This window comes from Hoplias malabaricus, chromosome 8, assembly GCF_029633855.1.
Source record: "Hoplias malabaricus isolate fHopMal1 chromosome 8, fHopMal1.hap1, whole genome shotgun sequence".
Taxonomy (NCBI): Eukaryota; Metazoa; Chordata; class Actinopteri; order Characiformes; family Erythrinidae; genus Hoplias; species Hoplias malabaricus.
The window spans coordinates 4,554,517-4,582,116 of NC_089807.1; the positions used below are offsets into that span (position 1 = coordinate 4,554,517).

The 27,600-nt window shown below is 46.1% G+C and overlaps 1 protein-coding gene and 1 long non-coding RNA gene across 7 annotated transcripts in view; both read right to left on the bottom strand.

Moving 5' to 3' along the window:
• Positions 1-2,301: 2,301 nt before the first annotated feature.
• Positions 2,302-8,497, bottom strand: LOC136705243 (uncharacterized). Of its 2 annotated transcripts, none has more exons than XR_010804040.1 (5): positions 8,311-8,497; positions 7,869-7,904; positions 6,783-6,886; positions 6,457-6,572; positions 2,302-4,380 (listed from the first exon to the last, which is right to left on the bottom strand). It is a non-coding gene; the product is annotated as an uncharacterized lncRNA (long non-coding RNA). The 2 variants fall into 2 exon arrangements; XR_010804041.1 differs by having other exon boundaries at positions 2,302-4,383.
• Positions 8,498-14,754: 6,257 nt separating this feature from the next.
• The window catches only part of syt16 (synaptotagmin XVI), a 32,708-nt gene continuing 19,862 nt past the window's right edge, over positions 14,755-27,600 (bottom strand). For 3 of the 5 annotated variants that reach the window (XM_066678622.1, XM_066678624.1, XM_066678620.1), the window contains 5 exons: positions 23,873-24,085; positions 19,491-19,807; positions 17,020-17,484; positions 16,563-16,746; positions 14,755-15,962 (listed from right to left, as the gene is read on the bottom strand). In XM_066678622.1, the coding sequence (XP_066534719.1) occupies positions 15,649-15,962; positions 16,563-16,746; positions 17,020-17,484; positions 19,491-19,807; positions 23,873-24,085 (1,493 nt within the window). In that variant the 3' untranslated portion in view covers positions 14,755-15,648. The remainder of the gene's footprint in view (positions 15,963-16,562; positions 16,747-17,019; positions 17,485-19,490; positions 19,808-23,872; positions 24,086-27,600) is intronic. The other 2 variants (XM_066678625.1, XM_066678621.1) reach the window with 1 other exon arrangement.

Sequence of the window (27,600 nt, forward strand, 5' to 3'; positions counted from 1 at the left end):
AATAACAGACTGTAGTCCAACAGAGACAGAGAGGGTTTAAAAACTCCAGCAGCACTGCTGTGTCTGATCCACTCCTACCACCACCACGTCAGTGTCACTGCAGCGCTGAGAATGATCCACCACACAAATCATACCTGCTCCTGTATGGTCAGTGGAGAGAAAAAAGTGAGGAGTTGTTTTTTTGATATAGTGGAACTTTATATATATTTGATGTATTTATATAGTTTTTAACCCTTCTACCCGTCTATTCTCTAAGGGATTATCAATTAATATACGTTTAATATAATATATATATTTAAATGTATATTAATTGAAAATGGGCGACACGGTGGTGCAGCAGGTAGTGTCGGAGGGTGTGGGTTTGATTCCCGTGCCGGGTGACTGTCTGTGAGGAGTGTGGTGTGTTCTCTCTGTGTCTGCGTGGGTTTCCTCCGGGTGACTGTCAGTGACGAGTGTGGTGTGTTCTCCCTGTGTCTGCGTGGGTTTCCTCCGGGTGACTGTCTGTGAGGAGTGTCGTGTGTTCTCCCTGTGTCTGCGTGGGTTTCCTCCGGGTGACTGTCAGTGACGAGTGTGGTGTGTTCTCCCTGTGTCTGCGTGGGTTTCCTCCGGGTGACTGTCTGTGACGAGTGTGGTGTGTTCTCCCTGTGTCTGCGTGGGTTTCCTCCGGGTGACTGTCTGTGACGAGTGTGGTGTGTTCTCCCTGTGTCTGCGTGGGTTTCCTCCGGGTGACTGTCTGTGAGGAGTGTGGTGTGTTCTCCCTGTGTCTGCGTGGGTTTCCTCCGGGTGACTGTCTGTGAGGAGTGTGGTGTGTTCTCCCTGTCTGCGTGGGTTTCCTCCGGGTGACTGTCTGTGAGGAGTTTGGTGTGTTCTCCCTGTGTCTGCGTGGGTTTCCTCCATGTGACTGTCTGTGAGGAGTGTCGTGTGTTCTCCCTGTGTCTGCGTGGGTTTCCGCCGGGTGACTGTCTGTGAGGAATGTGGTGTGTTCTCCATGTGTCCACATGGGTTTCCTCCGGGTGACTGTCTGTGAGGAGTGTGGTGTGTTCTCCCTGTGTCTGTGTGGGTTTCCTCCGGGTGTCTGTCTGTGAGGAGTGTGGTGTGTTCTTTCTGTGTCTGTGTGGGTTTCCTCCGGGTGACTGTCTGTGAGGAATGTGGTGTGTTCTCCATGTGTCCACATGGGTTTCCTCCGAGTGACTGTCTGTGAGGAGTGTGGTGTATTCTCCATGTGTCCACATTGGTTTCCTCCGGGTGACTGTCTGTGAGGAGTGTGGTGTGTTCTCCCTGTGTCTGTGTGGGTTTCCTCCGGGTGTCTGTCTGTGAGGAGTGTGGTGTGTTCTTTCTGTGTCTGTGTGGGTTTCCTCCGAGTGACTGTCTGTGACGAGTGTGGTGTGTTCTCCCTGTGTCTGTGTGGGTTTCCTCCGGGTGACTGTCTGTGACGAGTGTGGTGTGTTCTCCCTGTGTCTGTGTGGGTTTCCTCCGGGTGACTGTCTGTGACGAGTATGGTGTGTTCTCCCTGTGTCTGCGTGGGTTTCCTCCGGGTGACTGTCTGTGAGGAGTGTGGTGTGTTCTCCCTGTGTCTGCGTGGGTTTCCTCCAGGTGACTGTCTGTGAGGAGTGTGGTGTGTTCTCCCTGTCTGCGTGGGTTTCCTCCGGGTGACTGTCTGTGAGGAGTGTGGTGTGTTCTCCCTGTGTCTGCGTGGGTTTCCTCCGGGTGACTGTCTGTGAGGAGTGTGGTGTGTTCTCCCTGTGTCTGCGTGGGTGACTGTCTGTGAGGAGTGTGGTGTGTTCTCTCTGTGTCTGCATGGGTTTCCTCTGGGTGACTGTGTGTGAGGAGTGTGGTGTGTTCTCCCTGTGTCTGCGTGGTTTTCCTCCGGGTGACTGCCTGTGAGGAGTGGTGTGTTCTCTCTGTGTCTGCGTGGGTTTCCTCCGGGTGCTCCGGTTTCCTCCCACAGTCCAAAAACACACGTTGGTAGGTGGATTGGTGACTCAAAAGTGTCCGTAGGTGTGTGTGAGTGAATGTGTGTGTGAGCCTGTGTTGCCCTGTGAAGGACTGGCGCCCCCTCCAGGGTGTATTCCCGCCTTGCGCCCAATGATTCCAGGTAGGCTCTGGACCCACGGTGACCCTGAACTGGATAAGGGTTACAGATAATGAATGAATGATTGAAAATGGATATTCTATAATAATAATCAGAGCTCACAGACAAAACAAACAAATACTAAGAATGTAATAAATGAATGACTAAAGAACATGGAGACTTAAATAAAAAGAATGAAAAACAGTGGGTGGACAATTAACTTTGTATTTTTATTTGATTGCAACATCTGAAAAATAGTTCTCTGCTGCTACTTTTAATTAATTTTTTTTGGCAAAATATGATTAATTCTCTGTAGCACATGGCAATTGTTTCAAAAAATAAAAACAAAAAACATAAAAAATAAATCGTGTGTCTGTTTTCATGTCTCCATTTCCAAAAGATAAAGCATTTTCAGTTCGATCTTCAGTTGTGCTTTCAGATATTAAAATGAAACAAGACCAACATCACCATTCAAATGTACACCAATACAAAAACAGACCTGGTAAAAGGTAACAGCTGATACACGGCATGGCGTATTAAAATAGAGACCGTTACTGCCATTGCTTTGTGGGATAATCAAGAGCTTTTATCTGACGTTCGCATAAAAAGACCAGTGTGATTACGACAGGTCTAGATTGTTTTGCAGCTGATTTACATTCGTGGTCCAGTAAATTTAAACTAAAACCTATGGATAAAGCTTCTCGTTACGTGTAGTGTGTTTCACACATTGTGATCGTGTCAGTTTTAGAGTAACAGAGCTGCAAATAAACATGTTTAGGTGCTTTACTGATTAAATTGAGAATAAGTCTTTTTCTACATATCAATCTAGTGTTTCCAATAAACTCATTGAATCATCCAAATGCCAGCTGAATAATATTAACAGGCCAGAACCACAATGGACAACATTAAAACCCAAAGAAGTGGGCAGCATTCAATAGAGGAAACGGCTTCACCAGACAGCCCAGAGTCAGTCAACACCAGAGGGCACTAGAGTACCTTTTACCACCTTACAAACAGCTATTTGGAGTTCTTGAAACCAGTTTCTTCAAAAATAAAACCTCTATAGGCCTATCCTCACAGACACGCATCTTACAGCCCTCATGTTATATTCCAGAGCAGTGTGTGTGTGTGTGTGTGTCTTTGTTTAGATATAATGGCTCAGGAGTGCCACCTTTTCATTTTGTGAAGCAATACTTGTAAATTATATAGACACAAAGTGCATGGCTTGTTTTTTACGTTTTCAGTCCCTGAAAAAAATTGTTAGATCATTTAAGCGTTAGAAATTTCAAAATAAAAGCCCTAAAAGTTTTTCATTTAAGATACACAGAGGCAGTTGCACGTAAGTGAAGTAGTCCATGTTTTGTTGTATATTCTGTTTGACCCTGATTCACCGATAGTGGGTGCAGTCCCAGACACATCCCAGAACATTGAAACTGCAGCAGTTTTCTAAGGGTGTTTCCTGAAGCTACAGAACTAGTAGTAGGTCCAAAAGCCCATCCTCTTCTTTCTGCAGTGTGCACACAATGTCTTGGCTTTTGCTTCAAGTCAGAGTTTGGCAGCTGTTTCCTGACTGGGAGCCTCCAATACCACTCGAACACCTCAGTGTCTGCTGATGACGGCCTGCTCAATTTGAGCATGAAATGAACGCCTTACTAAGGGCTGAATACACTCAGCTGCAATGTATTTTTTTCTTTGTCAAGATACGTTTATTCACAACATGCTTCTCTCTGCATTTTGTAGATATCGGTTTTGGTTTTGCAAAAGGAACACTACATGTGTCTTTAGAAAAATAACAATAGAGGCCTGGTTTTGATGCACTACTGGTGCATTTTGTCTGCACTAACTAAGAATGGCAAAATGATACACACTTAAATCAGCCCTTTCTTAAACCTTCACTCATGCTTAAACAGGGCGGGGCATCCTCAGCGGTCAGTGAGCTGGTAGAGCAGTACCGGAGGACCGTGGTCAGGAGGCAGCGAGGTGCACGAGGCAGAGGCAGTGGTATACTGCAGCAGGTTGTAAGGATGTAGCTCCTGGAGGCCAAACGTCTGAGAGCAGCATTCTGCCACCACTACCTTCAGTCTCTTGCGGCCGGTGTAAAAGAGTCTCTGCGAGGCCAGGCTTCCCTCTTCCTCCTCTTCATGCCTCCGTCTCTCTCGCTCACGATGGTCCTCGTCCAGGTGGATTTTGCGCAGCAGGTTGTTGATGAGGACGGAGCGGCGCAGGTAAGCCTCGGGATCTTCCAGGAAACGCAGTTTCTGCAGCGAGAGACGTAAGATGCAGCTGCGCTCCTCGTGCAGGATCAAGTGCTGCTGGGACAAGGGCACAGGAAAGTGTGTTAAAAGTTATATTTACATACTGTACACATCGTCTGGTTTGCATGGTGTTGTTAAGTCAATCTATCTTTATACGATATCTACTCTGTGGTACGGAGTATCAGGCTTCATCAGTTTGCTTAACTACGCATGTAGCTCATGAAGTGGGTAGAGCGGGGTTTAATTGACCAGGAAAGCTCACAGAGCAGGGTTTGGTTTAAACGGACCAGTGTAGCTCATGGAGAGGCCTTTAAAGGTGACATATTATACCACTTTCCCAAAGATTAACACAGATTGACATGTTGTGGATAAAATACCAAAGCATCAAAGCAAGAATCACACAACACAGCATTTCTTTCCCTATCAAAACAGACCTGATCCTAACCAGCAGGACACAAAACACCCCAAAGTTTAGAGGCAAAAAACAGAGACACTGGCTTCTAGTCATTTTCACTTATTTCTTCATTCTCATTTTCATACATTGAGTCACTCATGGGCGGCACGGTGGTAGTGTCGCAGTCACACAGCTCCAGGGACCTGGAGGTTGTGGGTTCAATTCCAGCTCCGGGTGACTGTCTGTGAGGAGTGTGGTGTGTTCTCTCTGTGTCTGTGTGGGTTTCCTCCGGGTGACTGTCTGTGAGGAGTGTTCTCTCTGTGTCTGCGTGGGTTTCCTCCGGGTGACTGTCTGTGAGGAGTGTTCTCTCTGTGTCTGCGTGGGTTTCCTCCGGGTGACTGTCTGTAAGGAGTGTGGTGTGTTCTCCCTGTGTCTGTGTGGGTTTCCTCCAGGTGACTGTCTGTGAGGAGTGTGGTGTGTTCTCCCTGTGTCTGCGTGGGTTTCCTCCGGGTGACTGTCTGTGAGGAGTGTGGTGTGTTCTCCCTGTGCTCCGGTTTCCTTCCACAGTCCAAAAACACACGTTGGTAGGTGGATTGGCGACTCAAAAGCGTCCGTAGGTGTGAGTGAATGTGTGAGTGTGTGTTGCCCTGTGAAGGACTGGCGCCCCCTCCAGGGTGTATTCCCGCCTTGCGCCCAATGATTCCAGGTAGGCTCTAGACCCACCGCGACCCTGAACTGGATAAGCGCTTACAGATAATGAATGAATGGATGGATGAATCACACATTGTCAATGAAGGTTTATCTGGTTCAGGATGAACTATGATGGACTGGCACCCCATCCATGATGTGTTCCCTCCATCATGCTCTTTGAAAAATAGAGCCATGTGGGCTTTGGGAGTACTTAAAAATATATGTTTTCAGTTAGCAGAGTGAAAAAGAACCATCCTGACAGCTATCAACAATAGGTACAAAATCCAACACTTCTAACTAGGCAACTATTGCACGGGTGCCGTATGACATTTCCATGATTTGGAGAAAAACAGAGAGACATTTGCTGCCATTAAAAAGATGCCCTTTCCTGGGAACTCCGTGGTTATTTCAGAAAGACAGTGCCAGGGCTCATTTTGTTATGTGCTACAACAACATGGCTTTGCAGACGGTGAAGGCGTGTGCTGGACTTGACATCCCTGCCACCCAGATCCGTCTCCTATGGCCCAACATGAATAGGAGGATTGGGCAACAGCGACTGTGGACTGCAAAAATTACAGGCAAAAATTCCACTCGCAAAACTTTAACAATCAGTATCTTCTTCAAGAGAATTAAAAGATCATTTTACAACATGTCCCAACTGTTCTGGAAAATTAGGTTTGTATTTCTCTCTGTTCCCTTCTCTGCCTCTCATCTCACCCAAGCTCCTTGTCGTGGTTTATCTCCATTTCTTCCTGACTCTGTGTTTCCTGTGTTTACTTTTTGTTTGATGTGTTCAGTCTAGTTTAAGTCTAGAGCTCTGTTCTTGTTTAGTTTGTTAATTTTGCTCGTTTATGTTTCCCCTTTGTTCTACAACAAAACCACTTTCACATCTGAAGTCTGTCTCAATGCCTTTTTGTGCACCACGAAAGGAATATGTATCATTTTTACTCCTGTTAAGATTACTTATTGTTTCGTAAATATGCCTTGTATTGTAGCTCAAATAAAACCCTACAGAAACAGAACTCCAGGAATGCAGGCGACCTCACTTTTTGTAAATATCCATGTAGGCCTCCCTGGACATCCTCCTCTTCCGCATACTTCCTCTTAAAATAGGCGACTTTCGACGTTGTTGACTGAAAAAGGCGCACTCAGCGGGAAGACCCTGCAGAATTCAAAAATACAACATGCACTTTTAAGGAAGCTGTTTTCCTGAGTGTACAATGTTGGAGGTATAACAATAAATACTTTGAGATAACGTATAATATTGGATTCCACCGAGATTTACTGTCTAGCTCACATTTGACATCAGGGATCACACTTAAACAGCAGCAACACCGGCAGGGGTGTGTGTGTGTGTGTTTGTGTTACTTACCTGAGGGCGACAGCACATAAGGGAGCACACACACCTTTCTGACCACTGCTCTGTTCAGCTGTTCACTCTGTTCTCCTCTCTCTAGCACACATGTCCTCCGAAAACTGAACAGAAAGGAAAACATCTTTAGCCTTAACACAAGCATTCTACATTTCTGAGACTTTAATATGTGATTGAGCTTATACGCTATATGTCCAACACTTGAGGACACCCCAGTAAACAATTAGCCGTTGATTCAACGTTGAAATAACGTAAAGACTGCCGTCTAATCGACGTTCTCTTAAGGTTGAAAATGAAAGTTGAAAAGACGTCCAAACACAGACATTGAAAAGACGAATTGACGTTATTAATTGGTCCCGAAATAAATTACTTGTATAAAACACGTTTTGGACGTCTACTGACGTTATCGATTGGTCACCACTTAACTAACTTATTAAGATGGATTTTGGACGTCCACTAATGTTTAAAATATGTCCTTGACGGACAAACTACTTTTAGACCTATTTTGAACGTCCAGGGACGTTCCTTGTTTACTGGGACTTGCTCATCCAAATTCTCTTCTGATATGAAGGGTACTAACAGGGAACTGGCTCCTCTCTGCTGCCGTAAGAGGCATCTCTATAAGGATTTGATGGCAGTCAGCCACAAGAAGATTACAAAGGTAAGAAGCTGGTATCAGATGCTCAGATTTGGATCACAACAGCCACACCCAAGAGATACTGGACTATGCCCCATCACTCCAAAGAACACTGCCCAGTGCTTCATACCTCTCTGGCTGATATTGTAGTGAGTATCCCATTACATTTCACGCTGTTCTCAAGTGATTAACATATATGAGATGCCCAATTGCACAATTAACAACAGAATACAGCTATATGTTGGTTGAGTTCTCTAGATAATTGTAAGGTGTGTCGACAAACTTCTGGGCATTTATTTCCTGTTCAGGCTGGATTTCTGATCCGGATAATAACCCAATGCCGGTGATGCTACTGTACTGTTGGACCATCTCTGTGTGGCTAAGGTGAGTCGGTTCGGTTAGGCATAACATTGAGTCATGTTTATCAGTCTTTTTAGTTCAGTACTTACCTCCTCATTGGGGAAAATAGGCGCTGATAGAGGAAACTGCAAATAAAAAAAAGAAATAGTAGGAAATATACTTTAAATTGCGAATAAATGTATATATTTTAAGAAACGGCTCGGCCAATAGTTCAGTTGAATATTTCCGACCGTTATTTCTCAACGGTCTTCGTTTTTCAAAATTCAAAAACAAACAGTCAACGGTCACTGAGGGTGAGTACCACAGTTAGAATAACACTACTACCGCTATTCTTGGAAATAATGGCACTGTATTCTCTTAAAGCAACGACTTTTCACAGTAGTGCCACTTAGAATAAATATTGCATTTGCCTCCTCGTGAATGTACGGTTTTATACCAGTAATCCACTATTCGTTAAATTTAGTGCTTTTCCAGAAAGCGTCAAAGTTTTCGTCGCTCGGTTCCGACAAGCCTTCAGTCAGCGCGGCTTACCTCGTTAGAACCGACCCGAAAAGCCTCTTTTAACGAGACAGAAATCTGTATTCCTTTCACGGAGCGGCGGTCGCCTCAACGTTTCATAGTTTCCGCGGCTCCTGGAATCAGCTCAAAGCCAAAAGCCGCTCCAAGCACCGTTTGATAAAGTTTTTCCGCCGCGAACAACCTTCCGCCTCTCCCTCTCCCTCTCCCTCTCTGAAGAATACAGCGCCCTTAAAATTATCACCTTCGCAACCGAGAGCAATAACACGCGACTCGCCGCCTCCTCATTGGCTCTCGCCGAAACAGATGTTGCCTGTTGCTAGGAGACGCGCTAGGTAACGGTGACGCTGCGCCAGGCTCCATTCATCTCGCCGTCGTCCTTAAACACACACACACACACACACATTTCTTTCTTTATTTATCTTTTCCTTTTTTTCTTTCGTTCTCCTGTGTACATCTTTATTTCTCATTGTTTCTCTCGCGCTCTGGTTGCATTGATTTTTCTCTTTTTTCTCCCTCTGTTCTTACAATTCTGCACACAACCCTCACGTCTCTCTCTCACACCCACCACCCACTTACTCTCACACCCCCCTCTCTCTCACACACACCCACTTCTCTCTCTCTGTCTCTCTCACACACACACCTGTCTCTCTCTCTCTCTCTCTCTCTCTCTCACACACACCCACTTCTCTCTCTCTGTCTCTCTCACACACACACCTGTCTCTCTCTCTCTCTCTCTCTCTCTCTCTCACACACACACACACACAGATCTGTTTGTTTCCATGCATTGTGAAACCATTACATACATTTACATTCATTTCAGCCTAATTTTAACTGTAACTACAACTACTCTAACCCTCCCCCTAACATCACTCCCCTCTTTTTTCGGTTTCTTGCCTTGGGGAAACCTTTAGGAAACTGCAGCTGTTTCTAACACAGTGGCCACTGGACAGTTTCAGTGTATTTCCCTAAAAGCCTTTGCTCTTTGACCCCAACGCTCTGCCACTGGGCTTTAAAGAAAGTGAAAAGAAACCACAAGTGACTTGATAGACAAAATATATATATATATTTAATCTACAAAACACAGCACATATTCCCATGCGTCTGTTTTACAGGCAGTGTCAAGTGTAGAATCAGCTTGAATCAAAGTGCGGACATCCATGCACTGGGACAAACCTGGGCACTTCAATACACTTCATGCAGGGTCTAACAAAGCCTGTTAAATATAAACACAACCCAGATCATATGTGTTCCGCCAGGTACTGAACAGGCACTTCATACGTGTACACAATGCAATCATGCGGTATAAATCTTGTAAAAACATGTGGGCATTATATGTGCCTTCTGGGAGTATGCAGCACGGGGCAAACGTCAGAGACCACACTTTGGTTTATTTCCAGTCAAAATGGCAATTAATTAGAAGTTATTAAGCTCTTATCTGTAAAAATGATTAAAATATACTGAGAAAATGAGACTCCCTACAACAGCATTAGACCTGGTGCAACCTACGACTAACATCATCAGAAAAAACACCTAAAAAACACCTAAAGCTTTCAGCTGTGAGAATCAGTAGGAAATCCACTGGTGTTTGTCCACTCAGAAATATGGGTCTGAAAGGACGTGAAGCTGTCAAGGAGCCTTTAGTGACAAAAGGAAAATCAGCATTTTTTAAGGTAGGTAAACTGGAAATGGGAGTTCAATTTTGACAAGATAAATCAATCATTAATTCATTCAGTGTCTGTAAGCACTTATCCAGTTCACACATTCACACACACACTCACACCTATGGACACTTTTGAGTCACCAATCCACCTACCAACGTGTGTTTTTGGACTGTGGGAGGAAACCGGAGCACCCGGAGGAAACCCACGCAGACACAGGGAGAACACACCATACTCCTCACAGACAGTCACCCGGAGGAAACCCACGCAGACACAGGGAGAACACACCATACTCCTCACAGACAGTCACCCGGAGGAAACCCACGCAGACACAGAGAGAACACACCACACTCCTCACAGACAGTTACCCGGAGGAAACCCACGCAGACACAGAGAGAACACACCACACTCCTCACAGACAGTCACCCGGAGGAAATCCACGCAGAGACAGGGAGAACACACCACACTGAAAGAATGCTGAAAGAACTTTAGAGTGATAAAATATCCCCCTACACATTTCTTTGAAAAACAGTTGTAGCAAATGTCTCCATTATCGTCCAATAGAAATGCTCCAGAAATGACTTGGAATTAATTCCTTTTACATTGACTTCATTGAGAGTTAAGAAGGTTGTTATCCCTCTCCTGTAATGTTACTGATTTGGAGAAACATGTTGTGCTTGGACAGTGACAAAATGCAAAGTGTAGAAATCACTAAACACTGAAAACGCTGATATATTTAGTGGTGGTTTTCAGTTCCTTTTTCTGTCACTGAAAAAAACATGAATGTGTTTCATTTAGTGGCCATTTTGACTGGAAATGAAATCACCTCTAACTTCTGCACAGTACTTTACATAGTACAATATTTACATAGCTCCAGCCATGCGTATGAACACAGCGTACACAGAGTGTCATGAGGACAGGAAGTTTGCCAGTGGTCTGTTCGACATGTGTCAAAAACACAGTAATCTTTGGTCGTGTACAGTGACATTCAGAGGTTAAATACGTCAAGTTCAGTGTCAGAATAAACAGTGTGTATGAGCAGTTATCATTAGATCATTATACCGTTATTGAGCATGGGGTGCAGTGATTTGACTGGGACACTCAGAGAATGTATTAACAGTTGACTTTGTTCATAAAAGTACACGTGGATATCATTTATTTCAAAATAAAGTTATGTGCCATACACAAAAATAGTGGATTTGTTTAAGAATACCATCTCTACGTAAACACTCGTGCCAGCAGTCGTCTGACACCGACGTATGATAGTCACACTTCGCAATAGAAGGTGCTTATATTAAAAATGGCTTGACTGTGAGTGTACATATCGCCACAGGGACTCTATGAATGTGATCAAGCCTTCAGATGTGGCACATAACTGTGATGAATTTGTACTTTTTTTAAAACTATAGTTTTACTTTTATGGCATATGGCAGCCCTTTTTTATTCTAAGAAGAAACTGGAGGGTGCTGACTCCAGCAGTGGTCTTTCTGAGAAGGCTCCACAGCAGTAAGAAGTAGTATGGGGTGAAAATAAGAGTGGGCTAATTATAGAGTCAGACGTAAGCACCAGTTCATGCAATCACAAGGCGACGGTCACTGCCGAACCCATAGTAATGAGTGAGCGGTCAGTAGACTAGTTTGATGGGAGTGAAACAGCTCTCTGCTCTGATGTCACTTCCCGGAGACGAGATAAGAGGCGACACTAAGAGCTGCTGTAAGTAAAGCACAGCTGGAGCTGTAAAAGCAGTCACAATCATTCATTCCTTTCCCACGTGCGTCTACCGTCTCACAACTGCGGCGACACACTCCTCCCAAGTCCAGAGCCCGGAATGTTCTTCATCCAATTCATGGAAACCACTTCACGACATTTTATTTTTGTAAAGAGACTGTTTCTGTTGTAAAAGAAGATGAGGTTTTATTCTAATCCCAGTAAACAAGGAACGTCCCTGGACGTTCAAAATAGGTCTAAAAGTAGTCTGTCCGTCGAGGACATATTTTAAACGTCAATGGACGTCCAAAATCCATCTTAATAAGTTAGTTAAGTGGTGACCAATCGATAACGTCAGTGGACGTTTTATACAGTAATTTATTTCGGGACCAATTAATAACGTCAATGGACGTCCAAAATACGTCTAATATTCGTCTTTTCAATGTCTGTGTTTGGACGTCTTTTCAACTTTCATTTTCAACCTTAAGAGAACGTTGATTAGACGGCAGTCGTTACGTTATTTCAACGTTGAATCAACGGCTAATTGTTTACTGGGATAGCCTCTAACATATGGACTACCATTCAAAAGTTTGGAATCACTGTTTTAAATAATACCAATAATGCAATTATTTACTGGTCCGTTTGTGCCAAATCAAAGCTTATTGTTCCCAAAACACTGTTGTTACACTTTTGGGGTCAGGTTTATGACATTTCAGTCGACGCTGTCCGTCTCATTTACTGTTAAACATCTATAATTAATGATAAACTGATTCCAAACTTTTAAAACAGTAGCACGCTTATAAAACCTCGATTGCACGTGAACACTGTTGACCAGTAAACAAACAGTTAACAGGGAATCACACCCATTTCTGTATCAGAATGTAGAACATGAATATTACGTCTACAGCTGAAGTGAACAGGCAGCCTCCATCAAAGCAAGCGATGATACAGTTGTGCAGTACGTGATGTCATAGCTCCATTCACATGATACACTTGCTGCTGAACACCCAGATGCAAAGTTGAGGGTCAATCTAACGCACCGTAAACACAGCAGATCTACATCCAAGATTATACAGGAGGAAGCTTAACGCATACAAAAGCGTCACTTGCTTGTTTCCAAAGTCTATGGTTGTCCAGGGGCGAGTGATGATGTTCCACAGGGTAAACACTGAGAACTGTAGAAAAGTGGCATTCTGCCTTGAAACCACTTTTAACTTTAGACTCAAGATGTTCGAGATACAGGGACAGCTCTAGAACAGCAGGAAAAAAAAAGCAAAAGCACGGCAGTAGAGTGGGTGTTTCTCTTTGCAGAGATGTCCTTGTGCACACTCTATTGATGACTTGAGAGAAAAAGAAGAAGAAGGAAGCTGAAGTACAGTCTAGCTGTTCTTCATAATTCTCATTGATGTGTATCATTTCCCTCCAGTTTTAGTCATTTATGTCATTAATCCAATCAGATGAAGCAACTCAGCTGCAACTTTTCCAAATAACACAGTTGGAGGTCAGTACGTGGTCAATTCCGTGATGCTAACAGGGGATAGAAGCAGGGACGTAATACCACTAACCCATAGAGAGTCCCAAGGACCCCTGGCCAAGGCGAATGTGGCATCACTGGGAACTGAAATAGACATTGTTTGAGAAGTTAAAGGCGAGAAAGACTACGAAATGCTACGAAGCGGTCACATATACGCAGCATTAACAGATTTTCCAACGAGCAGGACAGTCTGGAGTTTGGAAATAAGCAGCTACGTCTGTGCAACGACAACCACTTCACTCTAAACATGCGTGCAGTAACGTCTGTTAATAAAGATCTATAACAGTGTGTCAGCCAAATGTGAATTGGAACGAAGAACGTGGATTAGTAAAAGAAGAGCAATGTTATTTTGGGGCATTTGGAGCCTGTCTGGTGAAAATATGTAGAATTTTTCTGCTATTTTCCACATTCAGAATGCGAGTGTTAACAAAGTGCTATGTCTTTTAGCTGTAGATCAGTGACAGTCTAGGAACCATTTTACTTTTTTCATGTTGAACCCAATATAAATAAATATACGCACATTGCTCAGCCTTTAAAGGACGATATTAGGGTGCCGTGATGCTCCGAAAATCTTTAAGTCAATAGCCTCACAGTGAATATTCTTCAAATCACAGCATTTTGTGGCTTCTCTCTTCAGTTCTCTGTAGACGCTGGTCACTTGCCAAATTGATTAAAAGTGGATATGGAGGCAAGTGTTACACTGATTCACCTCGTTCCACACATAGTGAAGGCATGCAGTTGCAACCATTGTTATTACAAGCCACGAGCAAAACAATGCTCTTGCCAAACTGTTGTAATAGTAACTGATAGCTTACGATAGCAAGGATGTGTTATTTTGAACAGTGCAAATCACCACAGACTCATTAAAGACAGAAACAGGGGTGAGGATGTGTATCTTCAGTGTCTGAATAAAACCCTATATCTCAGGTTTTGATGTTTTTTTCAGTTTTCACATTCTGAACACACCGAGAGACGTAGTCCACCGTTCCTCAGAATAACAGTATACAGTGGAACCTCTACTAACAAACTTTCCAAGATACGAACCAGGCATTTGAATATTTTTTGCCTCCACCAACGAACCATGACTCTAAAAACGAACCCGAGCCTCCTCCGAGCCGGCGGTTGGAAATGGCCACTGACCCCAATAGGCGAGTCTCCCAGCGCCCAGACTGGAGTGAGCTTTTAAGATTAGCACATTGTAGCTTTAGCAATTTAGCATTAGTGTAAATAGCAGACATCGAAATTCGTGCTAAGTTAAGCCGTATCTACGCTTCGTCTCCCCACATTCACCGCCTACTCTCCGTTATTCCACCCACCCCCCACCTCCCGTCATACAGCCAGTGCCTGTGTTACTCCTCCAGCCAGTCGTCACGTCTTCAAGGTAGCGATGTGTAACAACTTACAACTTTATTATTTCTTTTTTATTACAGTTTCCACTGTATTTCTCTTTTATTTTTAGTAACGCTACATGTATTTTTTTACTAATTTGAGAGTGTTGTAAACATAGATCAGTGCAGAAAGTGTGACTTTCGGGGCGGGGGCTGGAACACATTAATTGCTTTTCCATTATTTTAAATGGGGAAAATTGACTCGAGAAACGAACTTTTCTACTTACGAACCGGGTCACGGAACGGATCAAGTTCGTAGGTAAAGGTTCCACTGTATTAGCAAAGTAATTTGCACCATTTGGTACTTTCATCCAACACCAGTAATCAGTATCTTTGGTTTTACATGTTTACTCCAGGCCCTCCTTAAAAACAGATTAACATTAATCCCATTTTATCTTCACAGAGAGCCACTGAAATAATGTTCAGGTCATTTTCAATGGGGAAATTCCTCCTTATTCCAAATGTCGTTAATCAGCCAAGACATGCTTGTTGTGTTTGAGGCTAAAGCAATAAAAAAAGTCATATTTTTGAATATTAATATTATGTTATGGAATATTATGGTCAAAAATTAACTGCATCCCACACTCCCCTCAAACCTGAAAAGGTGCTACGGGGTTAATACTGGGGGGGGGGGGGGACGACACTGCATCACTGCATATAAAAACGCAAAAGCATTAAGCCTGTGTGAAGATCACATTGTTTTGTGATTTCAGTAAAAATGTACATCTATACATCCACTCATCCTTCATGCTGGAGTTATAAGATGTGTTTCAGGCTGGACTAGGCATAGCCAATCAGAACAGAGCTAATTCGCATACATCTGGCACATTTAAAAACAAACAAAACAAAAAAAGCCCATTTACTTCCCACATTTGGGACAAAAGAAATGAACAGCGTTAATTAGATTTGCTTTAAATAAACAGCTCCTTCCCACCACATGGTCCTCATAAGCCATCAGGAACATCATGAACTTCCAGATTCTGTGGGTGCCCCCATGCCTACGTATTCTGTCAGGCATCCAACTCTTTCTTCCCCCATCCATCGCTCTCTCTCTCTGTCTCTGCTAGGCCTCCAGGAGTGTGTGCCAGCGGCAGACTTGCTGGTTACCGCTCTCCTTCATGTCCTGCCAGTGCAGCGCCTCCTCCTCTCCACTGCTGTTCTGACCGAGAGCCAGCCAGCCAATCATCTCCTTGCGCTTCATGTTGCGCCGATTGTATACAGCCACCATCAGAGTGACATCAGACAGCTGGAACAACGCCACCTGGAACACGAAGGTCTCCTTGAAGACGGGGTTCGGCTGACCGCGCCGCACAGATGTCTTACATCGAGAGATCTCCTGACCCATTGAGTTCAGCAGGGTCAGCTTGCCATATGTATCTACCAGGCAAAAGAAGAGTGTGAAATTCAGAGAGAGACTAAGCTTAGTAAGAAAAGTAAGCTTATCCTATTTTAATCCTGAAATTTCAACACCATCTGAATGCAGAAGCTCTCCTTATTACGTGAATGTCAGTAATTATAACAATAAATAGCGCCTTACTTATGATAGTACTTACTACTACTATACTACTTACTAACTATTTAGTATAATACTTTGTTTACATTTGTTTGATGGACCACAAAGATTGTCATCACAGACAGTCGCCCGGAGGAAACCCACATGGACACAGGGAGAACACACCACACTCCTCACAGACAGTCACCCGGAGGAAACCCACACAGACACAGGGAGAACACACCACACTCCTCACAGACAGTCACCCGGAGGAAACCCACATAGACACAGAGAGAACACACCACACTCCTCACAGACAGTCACCCGGAGGAAACCCACGCAGACACAGGTAGAACACACCACACTCCTCACAGACAGTCGCCCGGAGGAAACCCAGAACCTATAGGTCCCCTCCAGGTAGTGACTGCGACACTACCTGCGGCGCCACTGCGCGGCCCTATTATTATTATATTTATTATTATTACCTGGGGGCCGGTTGATTGCTAGGTTACGGAAGTGGCTTCCTTTAATGACCTCCACAGAAAGACGGCCGGTGGTGGCATTGTACGACAAACCCAACAGCAGCTCAGGAACTCCCCCATGAGAGAGCGACTGACTGGAGGAAGCACTATCACTGTGAGCACTCAGAGACACCTGAGAGTCAATAGCCTACAGAGAGAGAGAGAGAGAGAGAGAGAGAGAGAGAAAGAGAAAATATAGTCAATTACATATTTTCAAGTACCACACACACTGCTGTGTTGAGCGTACTGTAAAGTCCTGTGGTTCTGTGGTCAGAAACTGACCAGTGATGGAGGGGATGATTCACTGTGAAACAACAGATGAGATACAGTCTGTTTCTTAGCCAATTACATTTCTGAGCATTGTTATAATGTGTTTTGTTTCATTACAAAGGAAAGGGTTTCCGATAAAGTGGACACCTACCTTGAGGTTGCTACGGGGTTCTAACACCAGGGTGGCCTCTTTTTGCCCTGTGACACTTTTGAGTTTGGTGAGTCTGTAGATAGTCTCTCCCATCATTCGCTCTCGGTTCATCTTGCCCAGCGCGTACAGACGGAAGCGGAGAGCAGACGATCCAAGCTCAGCTGGTTCAAGTCTCGAGAACCGGAACGTTTCACCGAACCTCGGTGCTGATCCTCGCTGCACCGCCGTCTTGAAGCGCTGGCGCTTCCCTGGCAGCAGGGCCACATGCACCTGCCAGGAGTCCATGCCGCTCCGGGCTTTGTCAGGGATGCCCTGGGCCATTACCACAGTAACCAGGAGCTTGAAGGAGTCGGGGCGGTAGTCGAGGACAATAATGAGGTCGCCACATTTGGAGATGGGGAGACGTGGTGAGGCACTCGCCGGACGGGAAAGAGAACCCCTGCTGCCTGGGCGTTCCTGCTGATTCTCAGAAAAAAATAAGTGTAAATTTAGCTTTGAGCAGGTGACTTACAACTGCACAGCAGAAATCAATATTCTCTTACATACAAAGAGACACAAACAGGAGAAAGCAGTCCCCTACACCTTTCATTCATTCATTCATTATCTGTAACCCTTATCCAGTTCAGGGTCGCGATGGGTCCAGAGCCTACCTGGAATCATTGGGGGCAAGGCGGGAATACACCCTGGAGGGGGGCCAGTCCTTCACAGGACAACACACACACACACATTCACGGACACTTTTGAGTCGCCAATCCACCTACCAACATGTGTTTTTGGACTGTGGGAGGAAACCGGAGCACCCGGAGGAAACCCACGCAGACACAGGGAGAACACACCACACCCCTCACAGACAGTCACCCGGAGGAAACCCACACAGACACAGGGAGAACACACCACACCCCTCACAGACAGTCACTCGGAGGAAACCCACGCAGAGACGGGGAGAACACACCACACTCCTCACAGACAGTCACCCGGAGGAAACCCACGCAGACACAGAGAGAACACACCACACTCCTCACAGACAGTCACCCGGAGGAAACCCACGCAGACACAGAGAGAACACACCACACTCCTCACAGACAGTCACCCGGAGGAAACCCACGCAGACACAGAGAGAACACTCCTCACAGTCACCCGGAGGAAACCAACGCAGACACGGGGAGAACACACCACACTCCTCACAGACAGTCACCCGGAGGAAACCAACGCAGACACGGGGAGAACACACCACACTCCTCACAGACAGTCACCCGGAGGAAACCCACACAGACACAGGGAGAACACACCACACTCCTCACAGACAGTCACCCGGAGGAAACCCACACAGACACAGAGAGAACACACCACACTCTTCACAGACAGTCACCCGGAGGAAACCCAGACAGACACAGAGAGAACACACCACACTCTTCACAGACAGTCACCCGGAGGAAACCCACGCAGACACGGGGAGAACACACCACACTCCTCACAGACAGTCACCCGGAGGAAACCCACGCAGACACAGGGAGAACACACCACACTCCTCACAGACAGTCACCCGGAGCGGGACTCAAACCCACAACCTCCAGGTCCCTGGAGCATTGTGACTGCGACACTCCCTGCTGCACCACTGTGCCGCCCCCCTACACTTTTGCTAAAAGTAAAAAAAGCATACACACACTCACACACACGTCTCAGCTAGGACACTTTGTGAGAGATTAAGAGTCAGGCAACCTCAGCTGTTATACAGTATGTTTCTATACCAGGGCAGACGAGAGATTAAGCCCATGTTGACAAATCAACGTGGAATATAACAATTTAACAAGTCCTGGTGTAATGGGAGCACTGCCTAACAAACTAACCATCTGTACCCAACTAAACAAACTGTTCTGTGCATGTGTTAAAACTGGCAGACAACAACAAAACAAAGAAACATCACTAAAGATAAAAATTAATGAAGATATTCATTCATTTATACATTTTCTGTAACAGCTGCCTCCTGTTCAAGGTCATAGTGGCTCCAGAGTCTAGCTGGAATCATGTAAGGACACCCTGGACAGGGAGAACACACCACACTCCTCACAGAAAGTCACCCGGAGGAAACCCACACAGACACAGGGAGAACACACCACACTCCTCACAGACAGTCACCCGAAGGAAACCCACGCAGACACAGGGAGAACACACCACACTCCTCACAGACAGTCACCCGGAGGAAACCCATGCAGACACAGAGAGAACACACCACACTCCTCACAGACAGTCACCCGGAGGAAACCCATGCAGACACAGGGAGAACACACCACACTCCTCACAGACAGTCACCTGAGGTGGGGATCAAACCCACAATCCCAGGACCCTGGAGCTGTGTGAGCACAAGAGAGATCTGCAGCGATATTAGTACAGCTCAAATATTCATTCAACACATCCCAACGTGAGGCTTCATTCACACACACACACACACACACACATGCACAAACACTTACCTCTGGGCTCCATGTCGAGGAGCTGTCTGTAGCTTCATTGTCATAACCTGGGTTATCCAGGGCCATGTCCCTCTCCAGACTGGGCAGTGGAGTCTGCAGTCGCTCCTCCCTGTGGAGGGCCTCTGACCCGTCCCCTGTGTCCTGTGAGCCCATGGAGGACACTTCCGCTCTAACGGACAGACGATCTGTCAGGGGATCAATAGGGGTCGGGTCTCTCTGCCGGAGGGTGCGAGACAGGGGGTCGCTCTGCTGGGACCCTTCGCGGCTTCGGTGGGACAGAGGGTCCTGGAAGCTCTGCCTGCTCACGCGGTCAGCATCTGTCAGAAGATCGTAGAGATCAGACACAGTACACAGTTTTCACTCTTAGCTGCACTGTTCTGGGAAGGCTTTAGACTACATGGTGGAACATTACTGTGAGGCTTTGATTGCATTGGATTCAGCCAGTCACTCAAACTCACTGCTAAAAAGGTACTGGATGGTGGCTCTTTCACTCCGGAGAATTCAGCAGCAAGACCCCACAGCCCTGTGCCGGAGGGGGGGGGGGGTATATTCTAGCCAGCATTTGGTATTGGGCCTGGTGACTGTGAGCTCATGTGCAGCTGCTCCAGAGCATTCCATTTCATATTCTAGGAAGAATATAAATAAAATGACTGTCTATAAATGTAACACCTTATATTATAATTAGTTTGTTTTCTTAAGCTGCGAAGTTGGGATCGTAACTTCCTGAACCTTTGACGGGTGCAGAATCAATGGGAAAATAAGCAGAGCACTTTCACCGTTTCATAAATGTCTATAAATACGGTCCGCGAGAAAATAAGTTGAATGAGGACCATCGCCGATTGCTGCGTTTTCTATGAATGGAGGATGTTTTGGGGAATAAAGTGCTCTGTTGCCATGACGACGGACGACGTGTTCGCCATGGAAACAGAGCATGGCATCAGTGATCGAAATGCTGAGAAATACAGTTCTCCTAATCTCAGGCTGCGTCTTTTAGGGCTCGTCTTAATGTGGACGAGAGCTACTGCGCTGGAACATTTGGACCCTAAAAACATCCCGCCATGCACTTCAAAATATCAACATGTTCCCCAGCTCTCAGCCTGAGACACTACTCAAAGTAAACACAAAAGCTTGAATGAGGAGATATTTATTATCGTTATAGTGTTATATACAACCACAACTCCAAAGGAGTTGGGGCACTGTCTAAACTGTAAATGAATAGAAAACAGAACGCAATGATTTGTGAAGCTTAGACCCATATTTAATTCACAATAGAACATAAACCATTCATTCATTATCTGTAACCCTTCTCCAGTTCAGGGTCGCGGTGGGTCCAGAGCCTACCTGGAATCATTTGGCGCAAGGCGGGAATACACCCTGGAGGGGGCGCCAGTGCTTCACAGGGCAACACACACACACTCACATTCACACCTACGGAAACTTTTGAGTCGCCAATCCACCTACCAACGTGTGTTTTTGGACTGTGGGAGCACCCAGAGGAAACCCACACAGACACAGAGAGAACACACCACATTCCTCACAGACAGTCACCCGGAGGAAACCCACGCAGACACAGGGAGAACACACCACACTCCTCACAGACAGTCACCCGGAGGAAACCCACACAGACACAGGGAGAACACACCACACTCCTCACAGACAGTCACCCGGAGGAAACCCACGCAGACACAGGGAGAACACACCACACTCCTCACAGACAGTCACCCGGAGGAAACCCACGCAGACACAGGGAGAACACACCACACTCCTCACAGACAGTCACCCGGAGGAAACCCACGCAGACACAGGGAGAACACACCACACTCCTCACAGACAGTCACCCGGAGGAAACCCACGCAGACACAGGGAGAACACACCACACTCCTCACAGACAGTCACCCGGAAGAAACCCACGCGGACACAGGGAGAACACACCACACTCCTCACAGACAGTCACCCGGAGGAAACCCACACAGACACAGGGAGAACACACCACACTCCTCACAGACAGTCACCCGGAGGAAACCCACGCAGACACAGGGAGAACACACCACACTCCTCACAGACAGTCACCCGGAGGAAACCCACGCAGACACAGGGAGAACACACCACACTCCTCACAGACAGTCACCCGGAGGAAACCCACGCAGACACAGGGAGAACACACCACACTCCTCACAGACAGTCACCCGGAGGAAACCCACGCAGACACAGGGAGAACACACCACACTCCTCACAGACAGTCACCCGGAAGAAACCCACGCGGACACAGGGAGAACACACCACACTCCTCACAGACAGTCACCCGGAGGAAACCCACACAGACACAGGGAGAACACACCACACTCCTCACAGACAGTCACCCGGAGGAAACCCACACAGACACAGGGAGAACACACCACACTCCTCACAGACAGTCACCCGGAGGAAACCCACACAGACACAGGGAGAACACACCACACTCCTTGATGGATGCAGTGCATCTCAGAAAAGTTGGGACATAGTGTAACAAAAGGGCTTGGGGTTGTGAGTAATGGAAAGTCGTATACAAGAATCTTTACAATTTTATACGCAGCTTGTAGAATCTCCGTAGAAAAGCATGAAGTAAAGTAAAGTAAGCTCTAGAGCAACTCCTCATGCGCCTAAATTCACCATGCTCAGTGAAAGGCGTGGGAAATGTGGGGTATAAAACCTCCAGCGTTCAGCTGTGAGTTAACATTACGCTAACGCTGTGAACCTTACACTGCAGCCTTATCCTATACCCCGAGGAAATCTTTTTTTGCACATTTGTGGCTTCTCTATGAGTCCAAAGCCTTACTTCCTCTTGCAGACCACATCTGTGCGACCTGACGGCTTCCCAGAGATGTCTGGCATGTCTTTGGTTTGTTTGTGGGTTGAATTCTGAAGTCAGTTTACAATACAATAGAACCATGGCATACTAAGGTTTTTTCTTCTGCTGTGGGAAGTTGTTTCATCTAAACTGACAAAAGTCCAGCCTGACCACAGATTAGCTCTTTGTAAACCGCTTTGTAAGCTCTTCCAGGGCCAGAGACATCAACACTCGTTCTCCCGAGGGCCTCTGAGAGCTCTTTTGATCCGGCCCTGATCTGTTTCCTCTCGCATGCTTACAAGCCATCTTCTCATTTTCATGTAAAACCAGTCTTTTCAAAGTGCTCCCACAGAACCGGCTCCTCAATTTGCACCTGTTTTGATGCAGCTGGTGCTCATCTGCAGTTTAGGAGAGGATAAAGCCATATGCAGAGCTGTACAGTGTCACAATATTAGCATTGGTTTTAGGAGGAAATGAGTCCTGTGCAAATCCAAAAATCACATGTTTCTCCAGCAGCTAGCAATGAAACATCGCAGCACTCAGCCTTAGTAAAGCCTTGTGTTCAGTTTGTATTTCTCTCTTCATGGTTCAGCACTGGCTCCTGTATCTAGTCGTGTCTTTCGACTGGAGAGGGCCTACTCTCCGACTCTCTGACCCAGATGACAAAGCACTTTTGTAAGTGGCTCTGGAAAAGAGTGTAGAATAAATGCAAATGTAAATAATTATTGCTCCCAAAAAGTGATATATTAACAACTGGGCGGCACGGTGGCGCAGCAGGTAGTGTCGCAGTCACACAGCGCCAGGGACCTGGAGGTTGTGGGTTCGATTCCCGCTCTGGGTGACTCTCTGTGTCTGCGTGGGTTTCCTCCGGGTGACTGTCTGTGAGGAGTGTGGTGTGTTCTTCCTGTGTCTGTGTGGGTTTCCTCCAGGTGACTGTCTGTGAGGAGTGTGGTGTGTTCTCCCTGTGTCTGCGTGGGTTTCCTCCAGGTGACTGTCTGTGAGGAGTGTGGTGTGTTCTCCCTGTGTCTGCGTGGGTTTCCTCCAGGTGACTGTCTGTGAGGAGTGTGGTGTGTTCTCCCTGTGTCTGCGTGGGTTTCCTCCGGGTGCTCCGGTTTCCTCCCACAGTCCAAAAAACACACGTTGGTAGGCGACTCAAAAGTGTCAGTAGGTGTGAGTGAATGTGTGAGTGTGTGTGTGTGTTGCCCTGTGAAGGACTGGCGCCCCCTCCAGGGTGTGTTCCCGCCTTGCACCCAATGAGTGTGGGTCCCTTCTCTCTCGATGATGCACAAAAGGACTCATTAGTCTTGAAGGAACTAAAATATCCTGTTGACCAGTAGATTGTCTGTTTTCTGATTTCCGCTGTCAGACAGTGATTACATTTCCTGAAATATTAATAAGGCACTTAATGGCTGATTTATTTTTGAATATTTTTGCATGTCTTTGGGACAAATAATTGCTAAATATGTCATCACTGTCCAATGAAAAACACGTACGTCTTGTTGATTTTTAGTTACTCCCTCTCTGTGTGTGTGTGTGTGTGTGTGTGTGTGTGTACCTTCACAGTCCGAAGGCTCAGTGCTGGCCTCCTCCTGGTCGGGAAGGAGTCGTGTGAATTTGTGATGTCGTCCCGGTTCACTCTGGACCTCAACCTCTGCGACCCCGGAGCGGAAACTCTGTGAGCGTGAGACGGAGATTTCGAACCTCTTCGCGATCTCGTCCTCACTGTCCGAAGAACTGGTCACATCACCGTCATCTCCGTAACTGTTTACTACACACACACACATACACACTCAGGAAATGCTGGGGTGGAGATCAACGAAGGGTTCTGAGGTGACTGAAGACTTATATAGAAAGTAAGTAAAGGTAAAGGGCTGATAGGGTTCAATACAGAGAGAGAAGAAGCAGTGAAGGAGGAAGAGGAAGAGGGAAAGGAGGAAGAGGAAGAAGGAAAGGAGAAGAAGAGAGAAAAACAGAAAATGATTGTAATACTTAAGCTACAAATAAATTGTAAATTGTTTTTTTTGTAACATATTTGTAAAAAATTAAATACTGTCATTTTATTGAACAAAAATTACCTTATATTAAAGCAGTTTGAAAATGGCAAACAAGAAAATGTATTTAGTTAAAGGTTTCATCAAAGACAAAGTGCATGGGTTTGTTCTGTTTCAGAGATAGTACTGTTTCCAAAAGTATGTCTCAGTTATGATTTAAAGGTGATTTTGGTGTTAGCTCGACCATAGCGTATTAACACTTAATTTTAAGTTTTTTTGTTTTTGAATGAGATGACAATTGTCATTTTTAATTCTACACAACAACTTACCATAAAAAGACAAAATAGCAGTAGAATGTGTGAGTTTTGAATTACAAATATCCATCCATCCATTCATTATCTGTTACCCTTATCCAGTTCAGGGTCGCGGTGGGTCCAGAGCCTACCTGGAATCATTGGGCGCAAGGTGGGAACACACCCTGGAGGGGGCGCCAGTCCTTCACAGGGCAACACAGACACACACACATTGACTCACACACTCACACCTACGGACACTTTTGAGTCACCAATCCATCTACCAACGTGTGTTTTTGGACTGTGGGAGGAAACCGGAGCATGTAGAGGAAACCCACACAGACACAGGGAGAACACACCACACTCCTCACAGACAGTCACCCGGAGGAAACCCACACAGACACAGAGAGAACACACCACACTGCTCACAGACAGTCACCCGGAGGAAACCCACGCAGACACAGAGAGAACACACCACACTCCTCACAGACAGTCACCCGGAGGAAACCCACGCAGACACAGAGAGAACACACCACACTGCTCACAGACAGTCACCCGGAGGAAACCCACACAGACACAGGGAGAACACACCACAATGCTCACAGACAGTCACCCGGAGGAAACCCACGCAGACACAGAGAGAACACACCACACTCCTCACAGACAGTCACCCGGAGAAAACCCACGCAGACACAGGGAGAACACACCACACTCCTCACAGACAGTCACCTGGAGAAAACCCACGCAGACACAGGGAGAACACACCACACTCCTCACACACAGTCACCCGGAGGAAACCCACGCAGACACAGAGAGAACACACCACACTCCTCACAGACAGTCACCCGGAGGAAACCCACGCAGACACAGGGAGAACACACCACACTCCTCACAGACAGTCACCTGGAGGAAACCCACACAGACACAGAGAGAACACACCACACTCCTCACAGTCAGTCACCCAGAGGAAACCCACGCAGACACAGGGAGAACACACCACACTCCTCACAGACAGTCACCTGGAGGAAACCCACGCAGACACAGGGAGAACACACCACACTCCTCACAGACAGTCACCCGGAGGAAACCCACGCAGACACAGAGAGAACACACCACACTCCTCACAGACAGTCACCCGGAGGAAACCCACGCAGACACAGAGAGAACACACCACACTCCTCACAGACAGTCACCCGGAGGAAACCCACGCAGACACAGGGAGAACACACCACACTCCTCACAGACAGTCACCCGGAGGAAACCCACGCAGACACAGAGAGAACACACCACACTCCTCACAGACAGTCACCCGGAGGAAACCCACGCAGACACAGGGAGAACACACCACACTCCTCACACACAGTCACCCGGAGCAGGAATCGAACCCACAACCTCCAGGTCTCTGCAGCTGTGTGACTGCGACACTAACCTGCTGCACCACCGTGCCGTGTATAAAACGTATTTGTACAGCTAATATAATGAAAAATGCTGTAATGTTTACTACATTCAAAGGCATAGATAATTTCCTTATGAATAAAACATATCACCATTTTTGTTATTTAGTTCACCCCTATTGCCCGGTGAAGGACTGGCGCCCCCTTCAGGGTGTGTTCCCGCCTTGCGCCCAATGATTCCAGGTAGGCTCTGGACCCACCGCGACCCTTAACTGGATAAGGGTTACAGATAATGAATGAATGGATGAATGAGTGAGTTCACCCCTATTTGATAACCATTCTCTTTTTGGACAGCTGCTCATTCAACCATCCAGCATTTCGGTGCCTTAGATCGGGAGTCTACTCCCCTTTGATACGGTAACATCTTCCACTTTTCTAACATGGATTTATTGCAATATAGCTGTGAGGATCTAATTGCATCCAACCACAAGAGCACTAATGAAGTGATGCACTGATGACGAACAGCTAGTTCAGAGAACACAGTTCCACAGTTCCACTGCTCCTCAGACCAGTGTTTTTTGGGGAGTTTATATAATGTTTTGGAATGTACATAATTCCTTTGAAAATAACCTACACATTTGAATTGTAGGTTATTTTGAAGAACTGCTATTTGCCTTTGCCCACACACACACACATGAGCGCACACACACACACACACACACACACACACACGAGCGCACACAAATAAAAGAAAAACAAACAAATCAATTCAACCCAAGTGGCTCTGCTCTGAGCGCCGGTGGTGGCCATGGTTACACGTTCCTCACACTCGAGTGTTTTTCGTCCTTCTCTTTTTACCACACAAATGTTCGGTTGCCTCAGCAACTCTGCCCTGCGTCCACTGGCCGAGCGTCCGTCGACTGATTGGTGAAAGCGCCGCCTTCACCTTCATTGAACCAGCTTCTTCAAGTGGCTTTCAACAAGTGCAGCCAAAGCCATACAACTCCTACACCATGTCGTCAGAACGTAGACGAACAACCAAAGAGTGTGTGCTACCAGCCCATCTCACGTCTCACAGTCTTGTAAAACAAATATAGTTAAATATATAGTTATATAATACACACAACTCAAATACGAATCTACACGTCTAGCCTTTCATTACCCAGGGTTCAGCTTCCTTCACTTAGGACACAGTGGTCACAGTTAGAACCGTGGTCATGTCCAGGTCCCCCTCCCCCATCCATGCTGCCGTCTGGTTACTTCTACACGGTCAGGGTTTACACTCTTGAAAGACAGCTGTTTGTTGACCACACTGCCACACTGATTAGTACTGCTGTTGTCCAATGAAAATTACGTATCTCCACGATAGCAACTTTACAGGAGGAGGAAACCCCCTTCTTGACAGTCCCAGTCGTTTTGAAGCATTTGTGTTGGTTCATTCGTCATAAAGTGTTCACACAATGTGAAGGACAGCTGATGTGTTCACATGGTGTAGTAAATTAAAAATGGAAAACAATGGAGATTGTGTTTTTCATTGGACAGTGATGATATAGTAGTGTATCACACATGGCATGATTCGGCACCTTTACCATGTCTTGTGTGAAA